At 36.1% G+C, this 16199-nt stretch overlaps 1 protein-coding gene across 1 annotated transcript; it reads left to right on the top strand.

Annotated features, from left to right (window-relative positions):
* The first annotated feature begins 2889 nt into the window (after window positions 1–2889).
* On the top strand, window positions 2890–5564 carry LOC129899721 (cyclic dof factor 1-like). The gene is made up of 2 exons (XM_055974754.1): window positions 2890–3287; window positions 3851–5564. The coding sequence occupies exons 1-2, from the start codon at window positions 3072–3074 to the stop codon at window positions 5111–5113; spliced, it is 1479 nt and encodes a 492-aa protein (XP_055830729.1). The 5' UTR covers window positions 2890–3071; the 3' UTR covers window positions 5114–5564.
* Window positions 5565–16199: the final 10635 nt, after the last annotated feature.

Below are 16199 nucleotides of genomic sequence, written 5' to 3'. Positions count from 1 at the left end.
CTTTAAGTCCTTGAACAGACCACGTGCACCATAACTACCTTACCACTATACTCCTTCCTCTGCTTTATGCTGTTTCGTTTTTGATAGCCTTTTTTTTTTTTTTTTTTTTGTTTTTGAAGTAAATCAATCTGACATTCGAAAACTATATTAAAATGTTATAAATTATAATTTTTTTTATGTTAATATGATGAAAAAAATTATATTTTAAAATATTGATCACAATTCATATAATCTGATTTTCAAAAAACAAATCATGTCAACTAAATTATGATAGAAGGAATATAAAGCTATGTATAAAATAGATAATAATATGGCATTCCCTAAAGTCAAGGAATTTATTTTATCTTTTTTCTCCTATTTTACACTTTTTCCCTCCAATATTAAAAGGCCACAATCAGTTTTATTCATTTATATCTACTATGCCTTCTTATTTCATTGGTTTTGCGCATTTTTTTCTTTCATTGTCAACAATCAACAATCATTTTAATCTCCAATTAAATTGAGCAATTAATACATTAATATCTATACTTTTTATCTTCTTTCATATTACAGTAGTTCTTTTTTGTTTCTTCCAAATTTTTCCATTCACGTGTCATTGTGATGCTTCAACTTTGTAGTTTGCAGCTTATGCCTTATGTATGGTAAAGTATATGTAGTTATTTAAATATATTATTTGATTTCTTTTCAATTATTTTGTGTTAGATTGGGAATTGATTATGTATGTTGGTGTTAATTTAGAAGCATTTTCATATTAAACTATTAAAGTACATGATATATTAGTGGTATCATTATTTCTTCTAACCCATGTAATCAGTATGACATGGGTCTCACATTATCTTTTTCTAATCATCCCATTACAATTTAAATTATTATTGATCATCTTGACATATACTTATGAAAAAAATCCTACACATATATAAAAGATGTCTTCTTCCTTGTGTTAAGGGGAGAAAAAGTAGATGAGAAGTATCGTGTTGTAGATGAAAATAACACTATATTGTGTTTATATTTTGAGATTAGTGTAGTGAAAGAGAAAGTTGAGACAAAAAAAGAGATTTTAGGTCTTCAATTTATTCACTATAAAAGAAAGTAATTATATGTTCTCACTGGTGAATCTTTGGACTCTTTAATTAGTTTGGAGTTGTTTAAGTCACATGGCGCTGTCGGAGTACAACAATGGACTTGAATCTTCTTTAAAAAAGCAAGATATCTGTGCCTCAATCTGAATATTTATTTATTCTTTTTTTTGATCTATAATTTATAATTTATTCACCAACAATTATGTACCTAAAGATAGAGAAGTCGAAGGAAGAATGTTAATCATAATTTATCTTGTGAAATTCATGTGTAACATTAGATATTCTATCTTATTGGTTGAACATATTTGTGCCATTTTCCCAACATATCAAATGGACCCATTTCTTTACCGGGAAAGATATGTAACATTTTAGTTGGAAACTTTACACGTTTGAATCCCATAATTAATCTCACTCGGTATTTACTAAATTGAATAAATATTGTATAATGATATCTATGGTTCTTCATATTTTATAATATGTTTTTCTGCACTATTTCTTTAATATCTTCTTTTATAATTCATGTTTGAGATTTGAGAATTTATCTTTTGATTACTTAATTTTAATTGTTGGAAGGTAAAGGAGAAACAAAATAAAATTTGATATTTTTCAAAAGAAAATGAGTGCTTGACCAGGAAAGTAAGAAAAGTAAAGAAAAAGAAAAGGAAAAAGTTAAAGATAAAAAGGTTAAAAGGGGGAAAAGAAAAAGAAAAAAATAAGATAAAACTTAAATAGGAGATTCCTACAATTCGATACGCATAAAGATATAACATATGTACAAGAAATAATTGTATGTTAAAATTTGAATATATACCCAAAAATACATTAGTTTGTCTTGATTTTTTTTTATTTGTTATAAAAGAAAAGACTATAAAGTAAATGCACTAGAGAAAAATATTTAAAGAGAGATTGATATTTTATTCACTTCAAACTTATTATCCAAATAAACTGAAATGACTTCCTATTTATAGAAGAATTAAAGTTGCTGGCAAAGCTGCTTATAGGAATTTGCTTGCAGAGCTGCTTATAAGCTGTTTAAGGAACCTGCTTGTAGAACTACTTATAAGTTATTTAAGGAACCTGCTTGTAGAATTGCTTATATGAGTAATAAATGAATATCCACAATTAAGTGTATTTATAACACTCCTCCTTAGATATTCATTAATAGATAATGTGCCTAGTTAAAATTTTACAAGAAGAACTTTAGTGGAAAAAAGTCTTGGTGAAGGAAAAAAGAGTACACGTATTTAGTAATGTGCATTTGTTAGCCGCCTCATTAAAAATCTTAATTACCAAGAAAATCTAATGAAAAAAAACTTAATTAAGAAAAAAAGAATACAATAAATATATTACTCCCAATGCGATTCAAGCGGTAGAATTTTCACATTCCAATCTTGTGTATTATTTTTTCAAGAGTTGGAATTGATAAAAAAAATTAATGAATAGATTTGTTGGATTATCACTTTGAACGGATTTGTAGTAGATCACTCACTTGTGGAGTCCCTTGATACTAAAGACTCTCCCAACTATGTTAAGGTCTCTACCTTTTCTCAACGGACCAAAAAGTACATCTTTTCTAATAAAAAATTTGAACTAGTGACTAAGGAGTAATACTTCTCTACAATTCTTTATTTAATTTAAACAATAAAAAAAGCACGACTACTCGAATAACAACGAAAATTGTTTTGGAAAAAAACAAAAAAACTAAATTAGTAATAAAGGACCCACCATTAAAAACTTGTGGCTGAGAAAATTAGTGGGTGGGTGACCTGGCACCATGTTTAAATTAAACGATATCTAAATCACTTTCAGTAGAACGCCAACAGAGTTTGCTTCTAAAAACCGTATCTTTCAAAAGAAAGAAAAAAAAACCACTTTCGAAACGTCGTCAACTCGCCGGCGGCGACTTTGTCGGATACTAAACGAGAATAGTAGAGTCTTCCTACAGTTTCCCTTTTCATTTTATTGAATCCCCTTTTCGTTTTAGTCTGGAAAATGACCTGTGATTCAGAGATCAAGCTGTTTGGCAAGATACTTCCGGTGGTCGTCTCCAGCGACGGTAGGGCTTCAACTGGTAGTGATGGTGTTAGATATGAGGGAAATAGAAATGGGTCTGATCAGGATCGATGTTTAGAGGGAAATAAAGCAAGCAGTCCAGAGAAAGATGAAGCAAATGAAGGAAGTAACTACGAAAAGCAAGAAGCTGAAAAGGTACTTCGTTATGTAATTTATGTGGAATTAAATTGAGACCCAAATGAGTTAAGGTACTTATAGATTCAATAGAAGGAATGGATCGGTTCCTGTTCGTCTAATTGGTGATTTTGCTTCTTCTTTTTGCTTAAATTGTTAATGAATTTTTAATGTCTGTTCTCTTGGAAGTAGTTCAATTCAGAAAGCAATGGGTGAGAACATACCCATCAACCATATGGAGTTCTAGATCTGGCACTGCTTATTGTTCTTTTGCTGCCCTCTTTTTTTTTTTTTTTTTTTTAGGAATTATTGATTAATTTGAGAATTCAAAGAACCAAATTTGGTATTTCAGCATCATAATTTATGCGTTTATTCAATGATGTTTCCCCTTTACGTTTGTGTACTTTGTCTTGTTTATCATAGTTGAAGAGGGATCCTCTATGGAAAAGTTTTGAACTTGTCATTTAACTATCTGTGTTTGATTCTTACTATTATGCAGATTGGATTTAGCTCACATAGTTTACTGTAAGATATTTAATTGCAATTTCACAAGCAGCTTATGCAGTTTTGTGTTTTGATTTTAGGATGATATAACAAGAGAGGTCAGTGAAGCTAAATTTGAGGAGGGAGATCAAAATCAGATTATGGAAGAATCAGAAAATCCCAAGACTTCATCTGAATCAGAGAACAGTCATAAATTTCCAACTGATGAAGACCCTCAAGCAGTAAAATCATCTGAGACTGAGAATGAACTAACTAATGCGGCAAATTCCGAGCAGAACAATCTGAAGAAGCCAGACAAAATTCTCCCATGCCCTCGTTGCAATAGTTCGGATACAAAATTTTGTTACTATAATAACAACAATGTCAACCAGCCTCGTCATTTCTGCAGGAGCTGCCAGAGGTATTGGACTGCTGGTGGTACCATGAGGAATCTCCCTGTGGGAGCTGGTCGTCGCAAGAACAAGAATCTTGCATCTCATTATCGTATTCCCGAAGGATTACTAGCAGCAGGACTTGAATCTCCAAATGGATTAATTCATCATCCAATATTCAAACCAAATGGCACTATTCTATCTTTTGGTCCTGACTTGCCCCTGTGTGAATCTATGTCTTCTGCATTAAATCAAGCAGAGAAAAGGGCATCAAATGGTATCCAAAATGGTTCTCACAAAGCTGAAGTCATGAATTCTTCTTGCAAAGGTGGAGATACTAGGGATGAGTGCTATAGGGGTTCTAGCATCCCGACTCCAAATATGATGGTGGAAGAAGGTAAAAGAGAGCCCCACAAGGCAGTTATGCATGATATAAATGGCATCCTATCTCCCGTTCCTTGCCTCCATGGAGTACCTTGGCCTTTTCCATGGAATGCTGCAGTTCCTGTGTCAGCTATTTGCCCCATTCCCTTCCCTATGCCATTCTTCCCTACACCTTATTGGAATTGTGGTGTGTCTCCTTGGAGTAATCCTTGGCTAAGTCCACCTATGCGAGCAGCAAACGAGAAAACATCAGGTTCTGATCCTACTTCACCTTTAGGGAAGCATTCAAGAGAAGGGGATTTGCTTAAGCCAAGCAATCCCGGGGGCAAAGAACAATTAGAACAAAAGTATTCAGAGAGGTCTATTTTGGTCCCTAAGACATTGCGGATTGATGATCCTGATGAAGCTGCTAAGAGTTCTATATGGTCAACACTTGGGATTAAATATGATTCTGCTAACAGGGGAGGGTTTTTCAAGGCCTTACAACCAAAAAGCAATGACGAGCCCAACAACGCCAATACATCTCCAGTGTTGCATACTAACCCTGCAGCTTTATCTAGATCTATCACCTTCCAACAAAGTGCCTAAAGATGATCCTATGAACCTCCGAAGGATGGTCATCCCTTGAAATTAAGAACGACTGTGTTATCTGATGAGGGTTTTTAGGTCCTAGCAACCAAAAAGTAACAAAGCTAAGATAATGCTTTTTTCTCCCATTGAGCTCCAACGGGAAGTACTTAATCAACTTCATGGATTTCCTGCCTGATAGACACAGCGCGCAGATCAGTTGCAAAGCTGAGAGGCTAATATCTCTCAAGTGATCCAATGAAACCCGGGGAATGCCATGAGGAAGCTATGTTTATAGTTTTCCTGGTAACAATAAGAGCTGGCTTGGTTTCTACTTTTGTGTGTTTTTTAATGTACATACCTTTTTACAGCTAACACTAGAAGGTGAAAGACAAAGATGTTTAGATCCAACAGGTGTAACATATTTAAATCAATGTCAAAAGTTAGTTTGGAGAGCCACTCCCTATTAGTATCTCTTTTCTTGGTGACTTGAAATCTTTATCAACTTAAGAGAGATTGTGCCTCTTCTTTATGTGCCTCATCTTTTGGAAAAATGTGTTTATAATAACAAATTATTGCTAAGATACACTGCACAATAATATAGGATAGTCAATACATGCAGATTATAGTTTTCAGCCTCTAAAGAATCTACAAAAAGGTAGCCAAGTACTATTCCTTCTCAAATCCAAACAACTTAATAAAGTAGTAAGTAGAAAGATAATATCTTTGCTGCTTCTTTTTTCCCTTTTCCAAACCCCAAAAGCCAGTGGGAAGTGGCCAGCAAAGATAATTCACTTCAAATTCTTTTTATTTATTTTTCTCTATTATGTGGAAAATGAAATGTTAAACTTTTCTCAACCTAAAATATTAAATACAAAATCAAAGCTGATAGATATCTCTACTTGACCCTGCAGTTTCAAGAATTGTTTTGTCTGTTAATTAGACAAGAAATGATCAAGCAATTAACTACCCTTCAATCCCAAATTAATTCGGACCACAAATATCAGTGAAACTGTTTCATCTGATGTGAACATTCGAATATGGCCAGGTACCACCAAGGTTGCGGTGGAATGGATCTCCGTGCCTCAGGTTTGTGTCATGTGAATGAAAAAAATCTTGATAAATAATGCTCCCATTTAACGGTTTTAATGGCCTAAATTCAAATTAGTTCAAACTCCAAAGTAAAAATAACATATTTTGTGAAAATTTTAGAAAGTGAGATCCGAATAAAATAGATGTACGCACCCGGCAGACACCTAACTGGACTTTGCAATTTATCAATACCAAAATAAAGTAGATATTTTTAATGGGGCCGGGCAACTCTAAGCCACATCTTTTGATTAAAATTAGTTGGGGTTGGGTCCCAAATTCCAAATGTTCATAATGACATTAAGGCATTTGTCATTTTCAATTAACTTTTGCTTTTCTTTTTCATTTTTCCTTAACCTTTTAAAGGCTTTTATAATGTCTGGTGTACATCTGCACGTTCTTTGTTTTTCTGTTCCTTAGACAACTGATAATCCAAGATTGAAGATTTTTCATGGTAGGGTTCATCAATTTCAAGCCACTCCTTTTTTTTCATCCCTAAAAATAATAATCTATTTATGAATAATACAGCTCATTTTGTAGATAATTAATGTTGGATAAACTTCCCTGGATCCCTAATATAAATATTAGAATAAGGTGTTTCATGATTTGATGTTGCTTGATGATGATTGTTACCCTATGTCTACATTTTTATGTACTTCATGAGTTTGTCTCCTGTTTCAAAATTTATTACCGTACCTCTTTAATTCTTAAACTGAGGTTGCAAAGTGTTAGGGATATACATTGTCAGACACTTACCGAAATTTCACTAATTTAGGAGTTAATTACTTAAATACATCTTAAGTTGTAATATTACGAATCTTACTAAATTTTGGTGTGTCCAAATACGTCCAGATACATGTATCTCGAAATACATGGAGTCAGAATGAGGTGTAATTTGTTCTAGATACACTGTATCCAAGTGGATTCGCATGTATCTGGGATACATAGGCAAATCTCGCTCGCCTCCCTTGCATCTCACTCGCCACTTTCCTGTGTATCTCGTATCATAGATACGTGTGAATCACAACAGATACATACAAATACATGTACCTAATGTGTATCTAGTGTGATTCGTATGAATTTAGGATACATGACTATCTCACTCGTCTTCCTCCCCATCTCGCTCGCATCTCTCCCTATTTTTAGTGTATTTGGTAGCAAAAATACATGTATCTAGGAGTATCTTCCTCAATATATGATAACAAACACTTAATTAGTGGTAAGATACATAATTATTTAAAAGTATAAGTAGAATTAGTATATATGGTATGGATGTATGTCTATTAAGATAGTTTCTCCATTTATTATTAATCAAATATTTAGATATAATATTTATTTTAATAATTATCGTGAGAAAATTTCAAACGGAAAATTATTGGGATATATATATATATATAATATTTGTTATGAAATAATTTCTAATAAATTTTTAAATAGATCATATATTCATTTGTGTATCCAATCCGTTCTTCGTGTTGTAGATTATTTAGTCTATAAGGTTCTAGCTTATACATGGAAGAATAAATTATCGATTTTCATAAGTATAAAATTTATATTCACAATTTAAGGTAAAAATTGGACAAGCTATCGTCATGATTGTAACACAAAATTAAATACAATTTATCTTAATTACGGGAATCATATAGTTCCAACTTCTTGTGTTATTACATTATATTAAATATGTATTCTCTATTACTCCATTAAATGCACATATATACTCTTAATCTTGATAATAGTAGTAAGAGCAATGTACGTGATAAGTTGAATGAAGAAAATATTCATTTACGAAATAATAATTAATTGTGATAGAATTCATGTCTCGATTTAGAAATTGATGATATATTTTTATAAAAGCTTATAAATTTTTATGTGTAAACCCAATCAGTAAAGTTTGTATCACGTAAAGAAGCCTCACAAAATTAAAAGTAAATTACACTAAAAACTCTTGTGATATGATTCCCTACTTGTGAAGAGAAAATCAAATACCTATATTCCTTATATTATAAAAATTCTACACAAATATAATGATTCAATTATGATAAATTCACTATATTTAAAAATTAATCACCCACCCTTGAATGTGGGAGAAATATTAAAGTGTTATGACTTTTGAGTTACCTAAATACTTGCAACACTTCTTTTCTAAATAAATCGAAAGAGTATAACTCAAGTGTCATGTCCAATGGGTTCATGATTCGATTTATAATGCAATTGGTGTTCGTGATTCAAAATCAAACTAAATTAAAAATAATTTAATAACTAAATTATTGATGCAAAACAATGTAAAATGACTTTACTAGATACTTTTTTTTAATAATTGGATGGCTTTTGAGATATTTACTTTAGATATACCTTAGGTTTGTCGAAACTAAGCACTTAACACTATAGTAAAATTAAACTGTCACTCTAGTTAATTTTTGTGTAAGGTTTTAATTGTTTATGTGTCACGATCCCAATCCACCGTGATCGATATACACGCTAATCATTCGGTGGGAGAACCATTCTTACAATCCAAATTAAGACATTTACGAAATATACACAATTTAAAGATACAGAAGCAAGTTTAAACGATAATAAATACTGAGTTCCCATAAACTCAGAAAACAATATAGTAATCAAACTTAACATGCAAAAATATCTTAGAACTGAAAGTTATCGTACCAAAACTCTAAACTAAACAAGTCTAGAAAAGGGAATGTAATTCCCACAAGAAAGTCATTAACGAATAAATCAGTGTTTGAACATCTAAGTTCCAGAGGAAGGACTAATATAAATGAGGGAGAGTCCACGACAGCATGACAGAATAGCTCACCCTTAGACTCGAACAAGATCATTACTCCTCTAGGCAAGGTCTCTATGCAAGCGGCTGAATATGCCCTGTACTCAACAAAAGACAGAGCAATTGTAGTATCACTACACAATGTTAACAACGTACTGGTAGGAACATGCGGTTAGCTAGTAAGTGGATCATGGACAAGTAAACTCAACACAATAAATAAATATGTACAAACTAAGTTAATCAATGTCATCTCAAATATTACTCAGCAAGATCACAGTTCAACAACCTCAAAATCATATAACTACACATAGGGGTCCTCTCATGGACCTACAAACACTCACCTTGTGTCGGAACGTGACACCTGGTCCAAGATTTGTGTCGGAACGTGACACCCGATTATGGCTGACAGCGATACCAGAAATGGAACAACCTGACTGGTATCTACCTGAACCGGTACTAATCAGTAATTCCTATAATGTTGTCCCGATCCGATACATACCGAGACGGCACCGGGACGAACCGGACCAGTCTTCCGGATTAATTGTTTTTTTAATTAGTTAAATTAACTTAATTAATGATTGAAAGAAATTCTAAAATCCATTATTAATTTAAATATTTCTTCCAAAATACGTTTTTAAAGTTTAAAATTCAAAATTTAAACTTTTAAAGTTTAAATTTCAAATTTGAAAAAATTGATTTTGAAAATTGAAGTTTAAAGTTTTAAAGTTTAAAATATTTGAAAATTAAAATACATGAAAAATACTTAAATTAAATTGAAGACAATAATTTAAAAAAAATTAAGGTGAATAGCCTATCATTTTATTTATAAAAAAGTAATTAGTACAATTTATATTACAATTTACAAATATTAGAAGAAAATTTAAAATCGCAACTGCTGAAATCTTTCAATTTCTTATTTTACTATGTTCAACTCTATGTATTCCACTTGTCATTCCGATTACTTCATCCATAAACCTTTTGAAGACTTGCTCTTTCAATTCATTTGTCTTGGTTTTTTCCAAGAATTTGCTTTATATAGGGAGACTCGTGCCCGCGTGCTGCAAGATCGAGTTGAGTACCTAAGTTACGCATCCACCTTTCAGGAAGAGTTCTTTTTTAATTAGGCCTCAAATTATTTAATATTTGTACTTTTCAAAATAGCGTCGTCTTAATTCTTCTAACATTTGTATAGTTACTTGTTCTGAATTACTTGTTCTGAAAGTGGTTGTATAGCTTGTTCCTAAAATGCATCCATTCCGTCTTCACTTGAATCTGCCAAAATATTGTCAACATCATATTCAAATTGGGCAGGTAGTGCCGGACGTCCAAAATTTCTATGCTCCGCATTAATCTAATCTCTAAATAATATTGATATCTCTAAGCTATTAGATGTTAACGAATGCCTATGCTCTCATATTTGAAATCTGACTGCACTAAATGCTGCCTCTGAAGCTACTGAAGATGCCTGAATAGCAAACAAATTTTGAACAACCCGTTGAAACTTTGTGTCACTCCCCGGGAGGGTACCCTAGACGTAACCGGCACCCGAAGGCCATTTCTGACCTCTGAGCGAACCATCTGGTCCAGTCACACATTCATTCAATCACATTCTCTTAGCGGAAACTCAATTAATGAAATACTATTCGCAATATGAGGGCCGGAGGTCAAGCATTCATCAACTCAACAATAAATATAATAAGACTCCTCGAATTAACCGTTCAACCTCCCCACACTCCAGTCTATGAAGCCTCTATCCAAGTCTAAAAGGTGCCAATGACAAGTCCATGGCTACCAACAATCAAAATAAAAGAAATGACAACAAAACTGTACAAGAAGGCTCAATATCCTCCGGGAACTAGGAGGACTCACCAACTAGCTGAAAGTATATGTGGATCTTCAACGGAGCGTCGGTTGATGATCTCTAGTACCTGTCTCTGCATCATAAAATAATGTAGGCCAAATGGCGTCAGTACATGGAATGTACGAGTATGTAAAATGGCCGAATACAACGAATATCAAGGAAGAATTAATCAACTCGGAAGCTCAACTCAAAAGGGATAACAACTCAATCAAATGTCCTAAGTCTAAACAAGAATATGATTTAGACGGGACCACTCACATACAATTCAACTCAATTTGACTCAGAGTACTATCAAGACCTATTTGGGAGTTTCTCTTAACCGACAACCATCACTTATGAGCCAGTGAAAGTACAACAAACCGACGTTGTTGCCGCATCCATTCATACTTTGCCAGGGTATGAACGAATCAACAAATCATGGATCCAATCCAACCAGGTCCTATAATGTCAGGACAAATCTCTCAGGGAAGCATCCGACTTTAACGGTTCCATCCCCCCTATGTTTGGCGATGCAGTTATTGGGTTCGAGTATGGACTATACTCTTGCCCAATTCGGTGCTCGATACTCCTTCCAAGACTCAATGCTCATAAAACTCCATCCAATCAACTCAATCAAATCACATCGACAAGTCTCATTACAACCTTATCAACTCATCAACTCTATTACAATCAAATCTCTTCTACTCATACTATCCGATCAATCTCAATCATATCTTCAAAAGAAATTTAAATGCACATATATAGCAACATCTAGATATAATCAATCATTTCCTCCATCCATATGAGAAATCTTTGAGACTCATCACAATTTCAAGACTTTAAATTTACATTTTTATAATAAGCAACATTTCTTAGGAAAATAACCTCTTTTATCATAATCCACATAGTTAAGGAGATTAATAAAACATATTTAACAACTTCATCTTCATCGACTCATACTCACATAAAGGCTCAATTTAGGAACTCCTTGGCTCAACAACATCAACACATATAGAATCAAATACATAGGGGACAAAATTCATACAAGCATAAACCATACCAAGAAACTCTATTTTCATGAACATCTAACCTCAAAGCAAGAGTAGGGCACATGGGTGGACTCAACTCATGTTTTAGATAGCCTTACATACCTTGGTGAAAACTTGAAGAAAAACCTTGATGTTGGGTCTTTAATGGAGGACTCAAATCTTGAAGCTCTTGGACTCTTTTATTGGAAATGGAGGAGAAGAAGAAGAAGAGAGAGAGAGAAGCTCCTAGGGCTTTTTAGAGAGAGAGTGAGGGCTGAAAATTTGTTCCCAAAATGTTCAAGGCTTGTGTATATATATAATTTGGGACAATTCCCAAATTGCCCTCCTTCCAAAATTCTGAAAATTAGGCCAAAACGCCCTTGGCGCAATAGTGGCGCGTCGCGCCCTTACAGCGCCAAGGCCAATTTCGCCTAAAAACCTGCACACCTCGCAGTGGCGCGCCGCGCCAGAGACCAAACTACTGAGGCATGTTTCTGGTGCGATAGTGGTGCGTCGCGCCCTAATAGCGCCAAGGCCATTTCCCCAGCAGTTGTAACCCAGGCCAAAAATGGAATTCCTACCGTGCTAGTTCGCCTTAGGATCGTCATATCTTTCGACTCCGAACTCCAAAATTTACATTCTTGGTGGCGTTGGAAAGAAAACTCGACGACCTTTGATTTAATAGGTCATGGTCCACTAGATTGATGTCTTTCAAAAGGTAGGGTCGTTAGAAGTCGACCCCTTGAACAACTCATCCTGAAACTTAACCGCGACGGATCCTTTGGACTTAGCTCGGTCCTAGGGGTCCTTGGTGACCCCACATCACCTCTAACACTGCTCAATCCCTCAGAGACTTATCTTAATTCATGAACATACTTCAAAATACTCGGGTTTGATCCCACTCGAATACAAGAAGGGTCTGAATCTTAGGAAAAAATTTTGAGGGGTGTTACATTATCTCCCCCTTGGGATCATTCGTCCTCGAATGACGAAAAATTAAGAATAGACTCGGGGTGCAAATCACAATCAAAACTCAGTCATTCAATCAATCAAATTTTCAATCAATTATCAATCAAGACTCATAATGCACAAATGGATTCAATGTCAAGGAAATGGATATTACCTTTAACATTCTCCTCGGTGGGCACGAATAGATGAGGATATTTAGATTTCATGGTTTCCTCCGCTTCCCATGTGGCTTCCTCAACAAATTGATTCCTCCACAGGACCTTGACTGAGGCGACCTCTTTGTTCCTCAATTTGCGAATTTGGCGATCAAGAATTTGGACTAGAACCTCTTCATAAGACAAGCTATCCTTAACTCCAACGCTATCAATGGGGACTACCAATGAGGGATCATCAAGCACTTTTTCAACATCGAAATGTGGAACACCGGATGAATATAGGCTAGCTCTGAGGGTAACTCCAACTCATAGGCAACACTCCCAATCCGCCTCGAAATCTGGTAAGGACCAATATATCGAGGACTGAGCTTCCCTTTTCTTCCAAACCTCATGACACCCTTCCTGGGTGACACCTTCAAATACACCCAATCGCCCACCTCAAACTCTAAGTCTCTCCTCCTCACATCAGTGTAAGATTTTTGGCGGCTTTGGGCTGTCTTTAGCCTCTCTCGAATAACTCGCACATTCTCTATGGCTTGATGAACAAAATTGGGCCCAATCAACTCGGCTTCACCAACTTCAAACCACCCAATGGGAGATCTACACCTCCTCCCATACAAGGCTTCATAAGGAGCCATTTAAATGCTTGCATGATAGCTATTGTTATATGCAAACTCTATGAGAGGCAAGTGATCATCCCAATTTCCTTTGAAGTCAAGCACACATGCCCTCAACATATCTTCCAATGTCTGAATGGTGCGCTTTGCTTGGCCATCTATCTGGGGATGGAAGGCTGTACTCAAGCTCACCTTCGAACCCAGTCCCTTCTGAAAGGATTTCCAAAATTGGGAAGTGAATTGAGCTCCTCTGTCTGAGATAATAGACAAAGGGACCCCATGTAATCTTACGATCTCCTGTATGTACAACTTTGCATAATCCTCTGCGGTGTCAGTAGTCTTAACCGCCAAGAAGTGAGCCAATTTCGTCTTTCTATCCACAATTACCCAAATCGAATCATGTTGCTTTCGAGACCTCGGTAGACCTGTAATAAAGTCCATATTGATCATTTCCCACTTTCATTCCAGAATTTCTATATTTTGAGCTAAACCACATGGCCTTTGATGCTCAACCTTCACCTGTTGGCAATTCGGGCACTTGGAAGCAAATTCCGCAATATCCCTCTTCATCCCACTCCACAAATAGATTTCCCTCAAATCATGATATATTTTCGTGGAGCCTGGAGGAATGGAGTACCTAGAACTATGCACTTCGGCCATAATCCTCTCTCGAACATCATCGACATCCGGCACACACAATCTACTTTGGTACCTCAACACACCATCTCCACCTTGGGTGGAAACCATCACTCCTTGTTTGTGAACAACTTCCTTCAACTGGAGGAGGATGGGATCCTGATCTTGTTTCTCCTTTACCTCTGCTATGGTGACTTTATTCAGCTGCCTGTAGTCGATACACATTCTAAGGGACCCATCTTTCTTTCGGACAAATAGGACCGGAGCTCCCCATGGTAAGACACTCGGCCTAATAAATCCCTTATCTAACAAGTCCTTCAATTGCTCCTTCAACTCCTTCAACTCAGCTGGGGCTATTCTATAAGGAGGAATTGAGATAGGCTGAGTATCAGAAAGAACATCAATCCCAAAGTCAATCTCCCTATTAGGAGGGACTCCAGGCAGATCTTCAGGAAAGACATTCGGAAACTCGTTGACAATCGGAACCGACTCAAGGGATGGAGATTCAATACTGTCATCTTTCACTCGGACAATGTGATAAACACACCCTTTTGAGATTAGCTTCCTGGCCCTAAGGTATGAAATAAACTTACCCTTAGGCATAACAGGACTACCCCTCCACTCTATGACAGCTTCATTCGGGAATTTGAATGTGACAATCTGAGTTCTACAATCAATAGAGACATAATAGACATAAAGCCAGTCCATGCCAAGGATCACGTTGAACTCAACCATGTCTAACTCAACCAAGTCAGCCAAGGTATCCCTGTGATAAATTGACATAGTGCAATCCCTATAGACTCTCTCAGCTAAGATAGGATCACCGACAGGAGTAGCTACACTGAAAGGCTCAAGAAGACATTTGGGAATTTTATTGAATTTACTAGCCACGTAAAGAGTCACAAAAGATAGGGTGGCACCCGGATCCATCAACACATAACAATCAAGAGAAGAGACTCGAATCAAACCCGTCACAACGTTTAGAGAGTTCTCCTGATCTTGGCGACTACCCATAGCATATAGGCGGTTTGTACCTCCACTCGTACTTGAAGTAGTGCCCCTCTAATTACCCCTAGCCGGTGGTGCGGTGGTAGAGAACTGGACTCTGTTCCCCCATGCTGGACACTCCTTTTGAAAATGGTCTATTTGGCCGCATTTATAACAACCCATCCTTCCCTCTCTGCACTCTCCTAAGTGAAGCTTACCACACTTGACGCATGTGGGCTTCTCTTGTGAACCTTGACCCACGCTAGTTTGGGATTGAGAACCCTGGGGTCTGAGATTCTGGCGACCTTGTCCCTGCCGATCATACCTGTTCTGTGGCATATGTGCACTTGCGGTAGATGAGGCATAATTGGGAGGCCTCTTTTGGAAGAAGGACCTGTTGCCCTTGTTTTGCCTCTGTTCACTCTCATGCCCAGCTGATCTTGCCTTTTTGCTCAGATGCTCCTCTCTGTCTTTCCTCTTCTCATCCTTTACCTGTTGAGCATACACCATCAACCTGGAAATATCCATGTCCGAGATCAACAATGTTGCTTTGCACTCCTTCTTCACATGCCTCCCTAACTCGAAGACGAACTTCCTCATCTTTGACCTCACATCTGGGATCATTTCTGGAGCATACCTGGATAACTGGATGAACTTCAGGCTATACTCCTTAACAGTCATGCCTTCTTATTTCAGATTTATAAATTCCTCCACTTTCGCTTCCCTCAATTCTCGGGGAAAGAAGTGGTCAAGGAAGGCTCCTTCAAATTCATCCCATCTAGAAGGTTCAACATCCTCACCCCTACCCTGTTCCCATTAGTTATACCAAATGTTCGCCACATCTTTGAGTTAATAGGACACCAACTCGACCCCCTCAATCTCCATAGCATGCATAGCTTTTAGAATTTTCCACATCTCATTAATAAAGTTTTGGGGATCTTCATCGACCTTAGAACCCGTGAATGCCGGCGGATTCATTCTCAGAAAGTCTCTAATTCTAGTGGCAG

This window comes from Solanum dulcamara, chromosome 8 (assembly GCF_947179165.1).
Source record: "Solanum dulcamara chromosome 8, daSolDulc1.2, whole genome shotgun sequence".
Taxonomy (NCBI): Eukaryota; Viridiplantae; Streptophyta; class Magnoliopsida; order Solanales; family Solanaceae; genus Solanum; species Solanum dulcamara.
Note: the sequence above shows the minus strand (reverse complement) of the source record. Positions and strands in the feature narration are given on the sequence as shown.